The sequence below is a fragment of the Phalacrocorax aristotelis genome, chromosome 5 (genome assembly GCF_949628215.1).
Source record: "Phalacrocorax aristotelis chromosome 5, bGulAri2.1, whole genome shotgun sequence".
Lineage (NCBI taxonomy): Eukaryota > Metazoa > Chordata > Aves > Suliformes > Phalacrocoracidae > Phalacrocorax > Phalacrocorax aristotelis.
In genome coordinates, this window is record NC_134280.1 from 38,596,881 (window position 1) to 38,612,428 (window position 15,548).

The window sequence follows — 15,548 nt, forward strand, 5'->3', positions numbered from 1 at the left end:
GTGGGAAGAAAAGGGGTGGCAGCAGAACAAGTTTAAGCCCAACCTGTAGCAAGAATCAGGTAATTGCATATGCCCATGGGAGCTTGGGGAGGAAACGAGTCTCCAAAATAGGTCTTTGCTGTGACAGCAAGTCCTGCAATTAAGATTTCAGAAAGGCTGAATGACTCAGTGAGTTGGTTTCTCCTCACACATTAGATACCTTAATTTTCTTAACTCATAAAACCAAGGAATTAAAAACTAAACTTAAAAAAAATCACTCTAGTTAAAATACAAGACGGGGCACATAAACTCCTTTTTCTGTTTCAGTGCGCATCCCAAGGTCTTAAGTGAAGCCCTTTTGAGGGAGAAACTTCCTCTGAAAGCAAGGGCTGCAAAATCAACTCCTGTGGCTTCAGGTTCCTTCAATATTGGCTCTGTCCTCCCTGCCCTCCTGCCCCTGTGCCTGAACAGGCTGGAGGAGCGGCTGTTTGCTTTCTTTTCTTTTGTAGGCAATAGGGTTGCTTGAGTAAAGATTTGGGAGGGAAGAGCTACCACGTGATAAAATTATATCCCAAATATTGGGATTTTACTGTCTAGAGCATGTAAGAGCACAGAAGATTTCTGGGTATTCTCATTTCCAGGTATGGAGAGATTGTTTTGTTTGCCTGGGTGTACAGTCATGGGTCATACAAGTGGGCAGCTGAATGTGGGTAGACAGGGTGTTTTTAAGTCACACAAGCATAAGGGTATATTTAAGTTAAAAGATGTCATTTATTTGTAACATTGTTGGTTAGAAAATAATATGAAGGGGTGAAAAAATCCTACCACTTCTTAGGACCAAGGTTTTGCAGCACAGTAGTCACTGCTCAGACATTCCCTAGGAAAGAAAATTCTAGCACTAGCTAATCCACGCCAAGTTTGCTGTAAATATAGAAGTGACTGGACTTTGCAAATAACCTTTTGCCCAATCAGTTTTCCAACCCTTTGTCTCCTTATTTCTATTTATTTATTTACAGTTAGGTGTTTTGTGCTGCAGTTAAAAGCATTGGCTTCTGTTGGCTGTAGTGAGTTTCTAGGCCTCTGCCTCTAAGTTTTTCTGACCTCGAAACTGAGTGTCAGAGATGCTTAAGCGAGTCTAGATGGAGGAACCTCAGAACAAGCTTTCTTCTGTCTGGTGCTCTTTTTCATCATGAATAAACAATGCCTCTGTTAGACAATAAGACACTTCCACTTCCACCGTGTGCCTGACATGAATCCCCGGTGTGTCTGAGTATTACAAAGTGAAGCTAAAAGCACTCTCGGCAAAGGAATAGTCTGCTGCTCTTAACTTGGGAAGAAAACTTTTTTCTTATGAGCAAGAATTTTTACCCAAACAAACTGGAGCAGTGCATGGTCTTGAAGATCCTTTCCTGTTATCACCTCCATACTTCATTTTCACATCAGCATCTTTGTGTTGCTTGTTCAGTTGTGGATTAATTGACTGTGTTTCTTTACTTCAGCATATGGAAGGACAGAATTAAGTTGGGATGGCAGCTGGATCAGGAAGTCTACCCCTGGAGTTACTGAACTACCCCTTTTTTGGGGGCTCCATGGCCCTGGAGAGGGTGCAGAGAGCTGGAGTGTGGCACAAATGCTGCATTCCAGATTTCTGCTGTAGGCTCGTTCTCCTGCATGTATTTACAGGGAAGAATCTGCCAGAAATTAGCCCAGGACATGCTTTTTACCATTTGTAGCAGCTGACATGATGATGCTCCCAAAGATAGCATCTGGGTATTTTCAAAGATTGTACTGTAGCAGGGGTGGAATTAGTTTTAAAAGTTAGGTAAGACCTTTGAAAAATCAAAAAATGCAGACACATTTGTAGAGGCAGCATTTTTTTTTTCTAATTAAAAGCTCACCAGGTGAAGTTAAGATCATGTGAAAATGTGTCATGCTTGATGAGATCTCGGTGAAACTGGAAGAAATAAGGGTCATGAAAGTAATTCATGTATGCAGAGAAGGAAAAGACACACCAGTGCACCAGTGTAGTTAAAGTGCTTATCCAGAATAAGTGAGATTTTGCTATGTGTGTTTTTGCTTAGCAGTTAAGTTTGTAGCACCTCTCTGCTAAATGGTCCGGTATGCCTCACCTGCGTGCAGAGTAGCTCCACTGAAGTTGGCAAGAGGATATGCAAGTAACTTATTAGCATAAGTAATTAATTCCTCACTACCGAATCTGAGCTGTCATCCATCATGGAGTCTCTTGGGAGAAAAGATGCAACATCAAATCAACGCGTCTTAGCAAGGTCAGTGTTGGGAAAGAAAAAATCCTGCAAGATTTAACTCCAGCCTTTTCATGGGCTACCTTTATCAGACCCTATCCAAGTACAACTATTGATTAGTGTGACTTGAGAGCAAAGGAAGCACATAGCTATGTAGACTGTTTGCCGTAGCCGTGGCAAATACACAGTTTGTCTGGCACTCCTTCAAACAACAGGCATGAAAATATGAGTCTAAGAATTAGAAGATCGTAAACTGGGTAGTGGGTGCTGCTGTCGCCTTTTGTACTGGTGCAATAAATAAGCAGAAGATGGCTTTATTTCAGCTGTTAGTAAGCATTGAAAATTATAATGAAAGTAGCAGTGGGGAGGGAAACCAAGCATTCCATGTTCATTTTTGTTAACCAGCCAGTATTTGTTTCTGACAAGATTTCAGCTGGCCAAACTTGTGAAACATTGGCAGCCACGCTGCTTTAGTGTGATGTATTTGTGAGCAATTCTAGCAGTTCTACTTCCCCCCGCACAGCCTGCAATGATGATATCAAGCTGTAAAGTTCTGCCCTGACTGATGAATTTTTCCCCTTAAGTAGTATTTTCAGCATCCTTGTCTAGCCTGTTCTCCAGCTCGGCTGTGTTGTTACAGATTTTCAACTGTTGTCTTGCTGAGTTTTGCAGTGACCACTGTGGTAACAGGGAAATACGAAAAGAAAACAAAATTATGTTTCTTCTGTTGGAGACATGTTTCCTGGATGCATTCTGAATCTCCTTTTCCCTTCAAAACCATCTCCTTAAACTAAAGGTTTCCTCTGTTGTTCTTAGCTTTTTGAAAATGTATTTGTAACAAGCAGGGCAAATCTTTTATAATTACTTTGGTAGCCAAAAACAGATTGTAAAAGTATAAATAAGGCCAGAGTTGTTGAGCGTTTATTTCATTAAGTCTTAAATATAGAGTTTTAAATCTCCATTTATTCATATTGTGGAAGAACCAAAGCGTACCGTGTAGAAAGACTTAATTTCCAGTTAGATTACTGCAGTGCTTTGAAAAGCAAGGAGGTTAGGAGAGGGAACTTGTGCAGAGGGTTATGGAGGATTTCAGCAGGGAAGGACCGTTTCTGTGTGCCTACCCTGAGCAATCCTGCGTAGCAAACTGGTGAGCTGAATTCCCCCTGAATAGCCCGAAAGGGCCACATAGTGCAGCTGCTTCTTTGAATATTTCCCTGTGTGATCACACCCCAAATAACTTTATCTGCACACAGCCCTTGGAGCTAGTGCTGTTTATTTATGGTGGTTTTCCTGTGCCTCCTGCACTGAGGGTGAAAAAGCCAGTGTAGCCACAAGTGTTGGTCAATCTTTTTCTCTGCCAGGATTGCAAGTCAGGGCCTTGGCACAGGTCGTTTAGATGGTTGCTGGCTAAGGGCTGCGGAGCCTCATGTTTCAAACAAGCTTGCCAACTGCAATGCCGTCTCTAAAGTGCATGGAGAGGGCTCACGACGCCCATTTGAAATTGTGCTTGGTGGAAAAATCAATGCAGTGTGTCTGACTCTGAGGTGCTCCCCTGGGAGCAATTGTGTCCTTGTTCAGGGCTCGTTTCAGTGAGTCTTCTGGAAACAAAAGACTCTGCTGAGAAATTTGGGAGTCTTCTGGCTGCCAGAAAACATCCCAGCTTCCCAGCAGCACTCCTTCCATCCTTCAGCCCATCCAGCTCCCCGAGACAGGAGAGATCTCAGGTAGGATTGAGCAGGGACTGACTTATCTGTTTACTGATCAGGAGAAGACAAGGCTGTCATGGTGCCTTTTCTTAAAATTTGCCAAAGGATCGTGTAAAATTTAATCCAAAGAGACTTGTGTTTCTTTGTGTTGGCACCTTTACCCACTGGTATTGCTTCTTTAGTGTTTTTGCGGTGGACCAAATTTATTGGTAATAAGTTTTTGCCTTATTTCTTGTTTCAGATATCACTTATAGTTGTCATGGTGCTGTTGTTATGGTTACCATCTCCTTCACCAGCTAAAATGCCTTTCCTCTCTCCTGCAGGAAGCAATTACGATTAGGGATAGATGGGTGTGTGTAGGGCTGTTTGAATAGTAAATGGTGTGAAAATGCAGCACTGTGGCTAGAAACACTTTGTTGAAATGGGGTGGTATCGGAGCACGAAAGGGTGTGCAGGGATTCTTCTGGCTTTTTAGGTAGAAGTGAGCTGTATGGTAGATTGGTTTTTTTTGCAGGCAGAAGCTGCTAGTACCATGATTTCACCATTGCAAGAGATGACACCTGGTTTTAGGTTTTTGGCGTTTGAGCAAGATGATGCAGTCCCTGGGTGTGGGAGTGAGGGCAGCCTGGTGTGCCAGGCAGCCATGTGTCTCAGGAGGGGAGCATCTGATGGCAGGTCAGGTCAAAAGTGCTCTGCTTTCCAGCAGCCCAGAGAAATGAATACCCTCCCCAGGGAGGAAGAGCTCTGTCAGTCAGGAGTGGCAGCTAAAAGACTCATTCTTATAAGTTTACCTGTTCCTATGTTCTGCAGCAGGATGGACCTGTTTGCTATGAACAGAAATGCAGATGGTGCTGCATCTTGGCCCACCTGTACACCACCACCTGGGTGTACTGCCTGGCTGCATGGGGTTTGCCACTCAGTACGGAGCAGGGGGACTTTGTCAGATTCGCATATCTCCAAGTGAGAGCTGTGCAGCTCCCGCAGCAGGGTGACCCACCCTTCCCACCTGCCTGCCTCTGCTGATGCCACCCCAACTGTGGGAAACTCCGAGAGGGGTTTAAATCTCTGCGCCCACAGGGCAGGACACCACACAGGACAGAGTAGAGGATCGCGGAGCATGAGCGGCTGCTCCTCTGGCTCTCTGCTCGCTCTCTGCTGCGCCAGTGCTGCAGGTCTGATCGACTGCTTCGGAGGCTGCAGCCATCCCTCATTCTCAGCTCTGGCAAGGATGCAGATTGCAGTAAGTTTTCTTGATCTTTCCACAGTGAGCTTCCTTTGTTCAGCCTCTGGTCCAGGCGCTATCCATTAGTTTTCATCCATTTTGTAATCCAAGTTACAATCAAAAGGATTTTCTACAAAGAATATGTGACTATTGACTGTTTGCAGTGTGAAAACGGAAAAGCCTTTAAAAACCACCAAATGCTAATACAAGTGCAAGGAGATGAACACTGCCTGCATTTTTAACAAATGCAAGGTAGTATTTAAGACGACAGTCTTGCTTGTATTGTCTAGAAAGAGGGATCCAGCTGCAACCTAATAACTCAAGTGGTGGACAAGGAAGAAATAAATCACCTTTGTTATAAATGACCAGAGAAACCTGTTCATCCTTTATTAGGCTTGAGAGGTAGAGTGGCTTCAACTGAGAGAACGTATAATTCTGCCTAATAATATAATGTATTACTAGAATTATTACTTAGATATTTAGGATCAAGTGGTAACTTTTGCTAATCATCTAGCAGTTTGTGGGCCATGACAGAGCATTTAAGCAAGAGGGAAGTTAACATGTTCCCTGTCAGACACCATGAGACTTTTTCCCCATCAGTGGTGTTTGCTGTTATTCTTTTTGATCAGTGTGAGGCATACTGCTCACATCCCAGAATAATCAAATTAATTTGAGAGAAGATGCATAATAACTCAAATGAAAGGGTGAAATTTGGGTGTCAAGCTCTCCATGCATTCACGGAATGCAAAATTAGCCCTCATGTTTTGTAAATATGCGGAGAGCCTGTGAAGACAATAGCACCAGCAGGATTGGGTACTACATGCTACAGGCTGAGCTTTTGGATGGTGGCAGGAAGTTAGTGGAATTTGTCCATCTAGATTTCCCACCTTCAGCCTCTTGTTTCTATTCTGGCCTCCCGACACTTACCCACTTTCCTTGGCTCTTCTAGACATAAGTTGTCAGTAAGTTAAATTTACTGGCAAATTCTCTGGGGACCTTTTAACCACAGTGCCTGATATTTAATATTCAGACACATCATCCAAGCTGGCCAGTTGGTACATGGACATGAATTAAAGGTTTTCTTGGTTGTGCTATTTACCAGTATGAGTTAGATTACACCCTATTCATGTATATGGTTTGGGTTTTTACAGTAAGGAAGGATGAGGTTTTTTTAATGTGGTGGGTTTGGTGTTTGGTGGTTTTTCGTTTTTTTTGTGTGTGTAACTACTTATAGAGACATCTTAATTTCATTCTTCTCTACTTCTTGGTGCCCTCTTTTCTTCAAAAATTTATGAACGCTTCACCTCATAAATTTATTTTCACTGAAAGAAATTATCTGAATTTCTTAAATGTTGTAACAAATTCTCTTTTAGGCGGTCTCATTCAGGAATTTTGGAAGACCTGGGTACCTGAGGTCATGGTAGCCATGCCTTTGCGCCTCAGCCCACCTGCATGGAGCGATCCCCACCCTCTCCTCGCTCTGGCCTTGGAAGCAGGGTAGCTGAGTCATTGCTGTGGTGCATCTGAGCTCAGTACCCCTCTGGGAAGCAGGATTTGGCCCTGGAGCCATACAGGTGGCACTTTCCCTCTCCTCCCCTCTCCCTCCCGCTGAGCTCAGGACCCGGCCGTGCCCCTTGCCAGAGTTTTGTTTTCTTTTTGGAGGAGTCTGTTGTGTCTCCTATTAGGAACCTCTCCTTATTCTCCCCTCTGAACTGGAATTGTAGCTCTTTCTTCATGTATCCAGGTGGCTGTTTCTCTCAATTAATTAGCTTCCCTGAAATGAAATAGCCTCATTTCACTGTGAATGGGCTTATAGACACAGGAGTATGTAAAAACATGGCTTGAAGCAGCAATGCAGGGTATTTGCAAAACCCTCCAGTATTGGCCTAATTCTGATCTCTTAAAAAGAGAAATTCATAGAAAATTAATCTGCTTACATGCAAAGGCAATGTTAATATAATGCTAAGATGATTCTGCAAGATGTACTCACGCAATATATAGAAGGACAGCTAGCATGACAGGATGTTTAAATCAGCATTGTCTTGGGCTTTGCATATCATGCTCTCATGCTCTATTACTGTGGGTAATTTGTTGTGTGTTGGGTTCAGAGCACTCACGCTTGGTTCAACCCAGCCACGGCAACTGGAACTGGTATCACATAAAAGAGCATATGGGTTAAGAAACAATTATACTGTGCCTGTGAAAGGAGGAGGTAACTGCAAAGTTGAACCACATGTTCCCCACGAGGCTTGTCCTCCTGTGTTAATTCCAAGTTATTTAAGTATTTTTTTGTCTCTATACAGTTTCCCAAATGGCTGGGAAGGATGGGGGAGTTTGTTTTACCGCCATTTCTGCTACAAGTTTAGTTTAGAAGGCAGGATGTCCAGTTTGGATCCATAATGCCATCCTTAGTGCACTACCTGAGTTACAAGGACATGAATTTAAGGTCTGTGAAGTGTCTCTTCACTGCTGCTTCGCTGCTGCTGCTGTTGGCTGCTGGTGGAACATGATCTCTCCAGGCAGGAATGGCCAGGCTTTCAGTAGCATCTTGTATGTCAGCCTGAGCAAGGAAAACCTTTTGGGGGAGGGCTGTGCATGGCCCACAGGAGATGTGTGTCAGTATCACTGATGTGGTCTGTGGTGCAAAACTAAGCCTGCTTGATCCCTCTAGAAGGAGGGATCTAGAAGGAGGGATTTCCCACACCCACTCCCTTACCCTGGTTTGCGCACTTGTCTTTGATCAGACTTCAGGGTGGGGAACATAATGAAGGAGTGTTTCCACAATCCCGTGCATGTAGCTGGCACAGCCTGTGCTGACGTTCAGTCATGCCCCCTGGCACATTGGCATGCTGTCACCAGGATGGCTTTGGAGCAAAGGGCAGTGGCGGGGCTTTGGTGCAGCTGAGCCTGGTACAGCCCGCGAGCTCCAACACCCTTCCCGCAGCCTCCTGCTCGCCTGGGGCTGCCGTGGTCCAGTGCCTGGCTCCGTCACCCTCTCACCGCCACTAACTTTGGCTGATGGACAAGAAAAGCAGTGAGAACATACTGGTGAGAATGTACTAGTAAGATTGCTGCTGTACATTCTCTGATACTGAGGTTTTGCTGTAATGGGCAGGGAAAAAAGGCTCATTAATATCCAAATTAATTTTTAACTAAGGAACATGACGTTTTAGAGGACTGTCTGTGCCTTCTTTTCTGATATTTTTGAAAGCCTTTATTGCAGTTTATGCAAAGAAGGAATAAATTGTAGTGGAAAGAGGAACTTTTTGCTTCCCTGAGGTACTGGGTTTCCCTAGATTGTGCAAACTATTACAGGTTTCTTCTTTTTATATACCTAATGCTGCCATAATATTTGTCCACTCTTGGTATTTCTGTGTCAATATTTGAATTACCTGATTAATTTAATTCCATGGTATGCTAATGAAATGACAGAAAAACAACTAACCTGATGGTAAAAAGCATATCTGTGTATTCTGGATTTGAACCTGAGCTGTGGATGAATCATGCCGTTTAGCAGATAGTCATTGCTAAATTGCTGAGTACAAAGATGCATTGTGTGACTCGCTGTGTTTCTACTACCATTATAAACTCTGAGAGCACTTGATGAATAACAGAGAGTTGAGAATGAATTCATCCATGTTTCGCTCTGTAACCATCTATTATAAATACTGAGCCAAATTCTGCCTCCAGATACACACAGCTCTCATTGAAGTCTGCCCACTGTATTTATTTTTAAAGATAAAAGCACTTCTGTTACTTTCACAGAGGACTTCTGTGACACAGTCCATTGTAAGGATGTGAATATCCTTCCTCAAGAGCTTCAAGTGAAGCAGGGAGTGTCTGCCTGGAATGGGGAAGGGCACTTCAGGGATAATAGCCTCCAAACTGCGGTGGTGGGATAATAACTGTTACATTCATCCCAGTGATTTTTGGAACCACGTTCCCCATGCTCAGGTCTTGTGCAACCCTCCGTCTCCCTGCTGAGGCTCTGGGCTCCTCTCGTGAGTGACCCAGGGGCTGAGCTGCTGATGGGCAGATTCATACTGCTCCTGGGGCTCACTGTAAGGTTCAAAGCACCCTGGACTGGCAGGGAAGGCCTTGAGTTAGGATTTGCGTTGTTTTTTTTGGAGCTTCCTCAGAGGACATAGATGAGAATGTCTCCTTTTTTCCCAGAACAGGCTCTGTTCTGTCCTCAGACCCCAAATGCTGGTGGCTCTGGATATGTGCTACTCACTCCTGCACAGAGAGAGATGTTTGTCCTGTGGCCTCATGTTTTGGAAAGGTTCTGATGAAAAAATGTTTTCTAGTGTAATGTAGTAAACAGACCTAAAGGCAGAGGGTTATTTCTTTGGTTCATAGAGAATGATCTTTGCCCAGCTCAGGCTCTCTCCCCCGTACTTGCCCCATCATCTCTTCTGGTATGATTTGACATGGCTGCATTAAGGCTCTTGCTGTATATGCAGAATGGCTCGCTGATGAATCTTCCATCAGGGTAAAGGAGGAGGGGAAGGCAAAGGGATGTGGAGCATGTTTACTATTTCTGTGGTTGATTGAGGCATGTCTCATTGCCACCGAGCTTTGTGATACAGCTCAGCCCACCATTTTCATTACAGCTCAACTGGGCTTGAAGTTTCACCTGCTCCTGCAGTCTTCATGCAATTAGTTATCCACAGGGAAGAGTGCTGGGTCAGGGTGAGAGCAGACAGAGCTGCGCTTCCCAAAACACAGCAGCTTCACCAGGAGGCAAAAGAGTTATTAGCCCTTTTTGGGGTGGAACCACAATTTGAGTCACATATTTATTGTGAATGAAAACTAATTTTCATGATTCACCATGATATTTTAATTTAAAGTAGCTCTGAAAGCCATTATTATTAAACAATAATATCCAGTCAGAAAGGGGTTGAGTTATCAATTGTGAATGATTATCTGACAAACAACAATAGCTTTTTCTCATATTTAGAGGTTTTTTCCAAACTGACCTGACTCTGTGGAAACTAGGGTTTTCTTCTGGTTTGTTTGGTTGCTTTTGTTAAACATCTGCAGAATATATGCATCATCCAGTTTTGTCCCTTGTTTTCTAGACTGCTCAGCCTCTGTGATACGTGGCTGGTGATGTTCAACTGATTTCTTTTAGGTGTTTTTTTTTCTCCCAGGAAAAAACAGGTATCAAGTGCTTTTGGAAAAGGCCTGATGGTTTTCGCTTTAAAGTAGCTAGCTCAGGTCAAGCCTTTCTTTCCTCCTCAGAGGTTACCCTATCATGGAAACACAGATTACAATATGTTGTCTTCCTAGACTTACATATTGAGGAGCTACTACTACATTCTGTGAGGAGCAGCCAAAGCCTATGGCTTGTGTAGTGGCTTCTTTTCCTCACTTGGACAGATGAGAGCTAATTAACAGGAGCAAAATACGTGTGAAGTAGCAAATAATGATTTGTTTTGTTTATGTATAAATAGTGATAGTCATAAGAGAATGCAAATGCTTGTGTGGGAAACAACTGTTCCCCACAGGCTGAATAGGACAAAAGGGAGTGAGTGTGAGTGTTCACAAAACAGCAAGTAAGAGGGGATATAAACACGGTCAAATAGAACATGCTGTGGGAACCCAGTGAGTGTTCTCAAACGTGCCTAGATCAGACTACATGTGCCGCAGAGGATGCATCGCCCTGCAGTCCTGTGCCTGAAGAGCACCCGATTTTTGCAACTGCAATGAAAATTGCAATAGCAGCTTCACTTCTTTGAGCAGTTGTGGCATTCTTCCTTTTATCACCCTGGGAAGCTGTCGTTGCGTTATGATGACCGATTCACTTCTCATTAAGTGCATCGACACTTAGCTGCAATTAATGAGTTAAAATCAGATTAACAAAAGGGCAGCCCTCAAGAAACTGTTGCTAATAATTGCAAGGCATATGGGAGTCAGGGAGGGCTTGACCCATAATTCTTACCACTTGTGGTTTGTTTTGGTTTTAAAGCAGTTTGTTTATGCCCAGGACAGACAAGCAGAGACACTTCTGCATCTAAACCCTCTCTCATCTGCCAGACATGAGTTTCCCTGGCAGTGTTGCTGGTAACGTGCCTGTGCTGGGCCCAGTCACTGCCTGCCAGCGAGGGGCACCATCACCTGCTTGGAACTGATCTCTCCTGCTAATGTCGTTACAGGCCAGGTGCTGAAGGCAAGGAAACATGGCAGAGGACAGGAAAGACGAAGCCAAGGCACCGCACTGGACTTCAGGTCAGCTAACAGAGGCCTCTTCACACCCACATTCTCCTGAAATTAAGGAACAGAGTGGCGCAGGTGCTGGACTGGTCAGAAGTGCCAATGGATTTCCCTACCGAGAGGACGAGGAGCCAGGGCTGGGCGGCCACGAGCAGCCGGGGACATACGCTCAGACCAAAGAGAATGGGATCAATGGAGAGCTGTCAGCGGGAGACAGAGAGACTGCAGGTAATGCACCTCAGTGCCCCGCCACGAAACACGGGGCTCTGCAGACCACTGGATGATGTTTCTCCAAGGGGAAATGTTAGCTGGAGCCAAGCGTGCCCTAGGGCACGGGAGAGCTGACATGAGGGAGCGTGTGCCTTGGAAGGGCACTAGCTCTTCACAGCAAGGGCTGCATCTTCGTCTGGGTGTGCACAGCTTGCGTCCTTACCCAGGATCCTGGGCAGTGCTCTGAGAAGACTTCAGGAAAGGTGTGACAGTGCCTTAGTACATCTTGGTAGATGGGACATGGTCAACTCTCTGGGGATGAGAGAATAGGTTGGTGTAGAGCATCCACTCAGCTTCTCTGGGCTGGAACAGAATAGGAAACTGCTCAGCTGTTTCCTCATCTGTTTGTACAGATAGCTCATATTGGTCTTGCATGTGTTTGTGTGTGCATGACAAATGGGTTCTTCTGTTATTGCTCACAAGTAAGAACACCTTGAAACCACCAACTATTTGCAGAAAAATGTGTTACTCAGTCTGACCGGGAATACCACAATTCAGCGTCAGCATTTATTCACCCTTGTCCAGGCATATTTCACTGGATACTCCCTGGGACTTTGTCTATTTGTAGACTATGTTAGGATCTTAAGATTCAGCTTGTTATTTGGGAAAGAAAAAAAGTGTGACTGTGTCAAAATGAAATATGCAAAGCAAGTTTCCTGTTTTAGAAATAAATGCTAATTCTCTCTATGCAGAGTTCCCACTTTAAACCCCAAATGCACAGTGCAAGAGGAATTTCTCTTGTAGAGACACAACTGCCCTTGATGCATCCATCCATGCATGCTAAAGAGATCTTTCTAGCAATGTTTGTTAGCTGTTGACATCATTTGGAGATGTCATCCATAATTTCTCAGCAGCTGGAGAATTTTACGGCTCTTGGACCCTACAGTCATTTCATAAGCAATTGTGCTGGAAATTATACTCTCTGGTAAAAGTAAATGGGTTTAGATTTTGAGAGTCTCTTCTTGTGGATAGCCAAAACTTGAAAGCCAAAGGTAAAAGAAATCCTGTGTAAGCAATCGCTGTGGATGATTGTTTGGGGCGATGATAACAAGGTCTTGTCTCTTTGCTGTAACCCAACTTCGTGCTATGCTTAGCCAGCAAATAAGCAGAAGCCAATGTACAGGAATCACAGAGGTAAGATGCTGCAGTTCTTAAGGGTTGGCGTGGGCTGTGGGAAGACTGAGTGCGTTTCTCTTCTTTGCCACAGATTTTTCATGCAGTCTTGGGCAAGTCCCACCCATACACTTGGAGAAGTGGGAATAACTTTAGAGGATGAAGAGGAATTTCCTCTCCTTTGAAAGGGAGAAGTGCTCTTCTCAGGCTTTTTCAAGCTGAGGTTCTGAGCAGTTGTCAGTGTCTGAGAGAGACCTGGATGTTTAATTTAAAAGTTTGCAGCTAATGGGTGAGAGGAGGTGGGAACCCACAACCCACTGCTGCCCATCAGCCAGCATTGTAGTAGTGTGTTTACATGTTGGATTTTGAGGAAAGGGGTTAAACAGCAGAACGAGTGAAAACGAGGCAGCAGGACTGGGGACATGCACTTACCAAGGCAACAAGACTGCTCTTGATCTGGGCGAAGTTTGCTTCAGTCACCACATTGTGGCTTCATTTCCTTCTCCCCTGCTTTTTTCTCGCTGCCTGCTTAGATTGCAGGATCTCTGGGGTGAGGGCTGACTGTCAATACATACAGTTTTTGTTTAGGAGTCTTAATGTAGCTTATCTCGTGGCATCTTTCTTTGTCCTTGAACACCAGAAAAGTCCCTAAAACTGCTTGCCTTCATGCATGAATTCCTAGCTCTCTGGAAACTTTTGCACTGCACACAGACACACTGGCTAAACCCATGTTTAATTAATGCAATGTAAACCATCTTAAGGTACTTAAGATATATTTTTAATAATTTTTCTCTTTTTGAAGGAGAAACCTGTTGGCAACTTATTGTGGTGATAGAAAGGGACCGGGGCGTGGGTAGCCATTTTACACTAGTATTTACTAGCTGGATGTGCTTAATGCATTGTGAAGCAAGAAGTTTAGAGGTGGATTTTTGGTGTTTGATTCAGAGTTTGATCTTGAAATCAGGATTGCCATTCGCCATCAAATTCAGTCATCTTTGCTGTGCTTAAAAATTTTAACTGCAGTGGGGTGTAGTATCAGGTAGGGTTTTTAAATGCCACTCTGATACACATAATAACCAATAGCACAAATCATTTAATCATTTGTAGTAGCTCACTGATTCTAAACAGCTGAGGAGAAAATACACAGGAAGCCAAGGTCAACCAAGATAATTAAGCCAAACTGTGGGTTTGGGTGGATTTACAGGGATTTTATTTTCCCTGGTGCAAGTCCAGCACCATAACCTAGGAAAATCTATGGCTTCTCAACCTTCATGTTGGAGTCCATAAATCCCCAGCTACTGCAACAACCAGCTCAACTGCAGCGGAGCACTAGTATAAACAGGGCATTTCCCAGGCAGCCACCCACCACCCCATCTCTGCCGATGAAAGCTGAGTTACATTTTGAGGCATTTTGCCTGAGGAAGCTCTTCAGCACCTGACCGACCCAGGAGATGGGATTTAGTCATGAAATGGCCCTCTCCTAGGGAGAGGTCTTCTGCAGCAGTGCAATAATCCCTTCAGGGCACAGCAAAGCAGCAGAGCACCCATTTTCAGGGCTCGTGCTGTAAAATCTGAGGGCTGTGTGTTAGGGGAAGGTTAGAGTCAGGCCACCAGGACAAAGGCACCTTATGCCAACACTGATGCAGAGGCAAGGGGTGGTAATGGGGGAGGAAGTAACAGTTCTTGCCAAAACACATCCCATCCATCACTGCAAGTGACATTTTTAGGTTTGCACAGTTAAAATTTGCCTTCCTGTATATATGTGTGTGTCTTTCTCTTGGCATCCTTCTAAGAGTTACTGAGTCTGACTTCAATTTTGGAATCCTCTGAATCTGGCTGTTGTGTTCCCTTTGATTGATCTGTCTCGGTATCACATTGGTAATGGCTGCATTATGGAGACACATCAATGCCCTCCTTTCAAATGGACCGATGGGAACGTGGGAGAGTGCACAGCGCTGTGGACAGGGCAGCCTCAGGGCTTGATCCGGCAAAGGCAAATACGCATGAGAGAGTAGGCTGGGGTTTTTGGCATAGCCCACAGGAAGCTGTTATGAACGTAATGTAAGTAAGGGCAGTAAAGCAGCTATTCCTTTTTATATGTATTTGTGTGTATATATATTTGTATATATACTTGGGCTGCCCCTGGCAGATCAGCTCAACCCAGCTCCATCCTCAGCACCATGCCTCTGCCAGCCACAGCCCCATGCAGTTCTCAAGGAACTCCTGAAGATAAGTTGCCTTTGGGGCAGTTCAGCTCCCTACAGCCTGAAATCCACTGAGTTTTGATGTGCTCTCCCCTGTCTATGCCTGTCCATGTCCTTTCTCAGCCACACGCACACACACAGAGCGTCTTTGGTGAGGATTTTGGAAGTACTAAGAGGGGAGGATGACATCTGTAGCTCTTGTCAAGCCAAACATTTTCACATCACGTGAGATGTGTGCTGCAAAGGAGGTGTGATAGCATAATCTTCAGAAACTGCTTCTGAAGTGGGCTGATGTGAAAGCTTTGGATTGGACCCAATAGTAGAGCACAGGATGTGTTTGACTTATAATGCAATACGAGAGTGGCAGCCTTTTCTTTGCTTACTGAAAAGTCGAGGTCAACTAACTGGGAGGAAGCGCTGAGGAGCAGTACAGTTGCACTACAGTGTCCCTGGGAACCAGCAATTCAACACAATCCGTCATATTTGACTTGCAAGGAACATCAAGCTGAAAAGGTTTGGTTTTTTTACACTTAAAATGCATTTATTTTTCTTTTCAGTAATATGACTAACCTGTCAA

At 44.3% G+C, this 15,548-nt stretch overlaps 1 protein-coding gene across 27 annotated transcripts in view; it reads left to right on the plus strand.

Annotated features, from left to right (window-relative positions):
• The window catches only part of MAP2 (microtubule associated protein 2), a 236,915-nt gene that overhangs the window by 154,783 nt on the left and 66,584 nt on the right, over positions 1-15,548 (plus strand). For all 27 annotated transcript variants that reach the window (XM_075094011.1, XM_075094013.1, XM_075093996.1 and 24 more), the window contains one exon: positions 11,327-11,612. In XM_075094011.1, coding sequence (XP_074950112.1) covers positions 11,351-11,612 — 262 coding nt within the window. In that variant the 5' untranslated portion in view covers positions 11,327-11,350. The remainder of the gene's footprint in view (positions 1-11,326; positions 11,613-15,548) is intronic.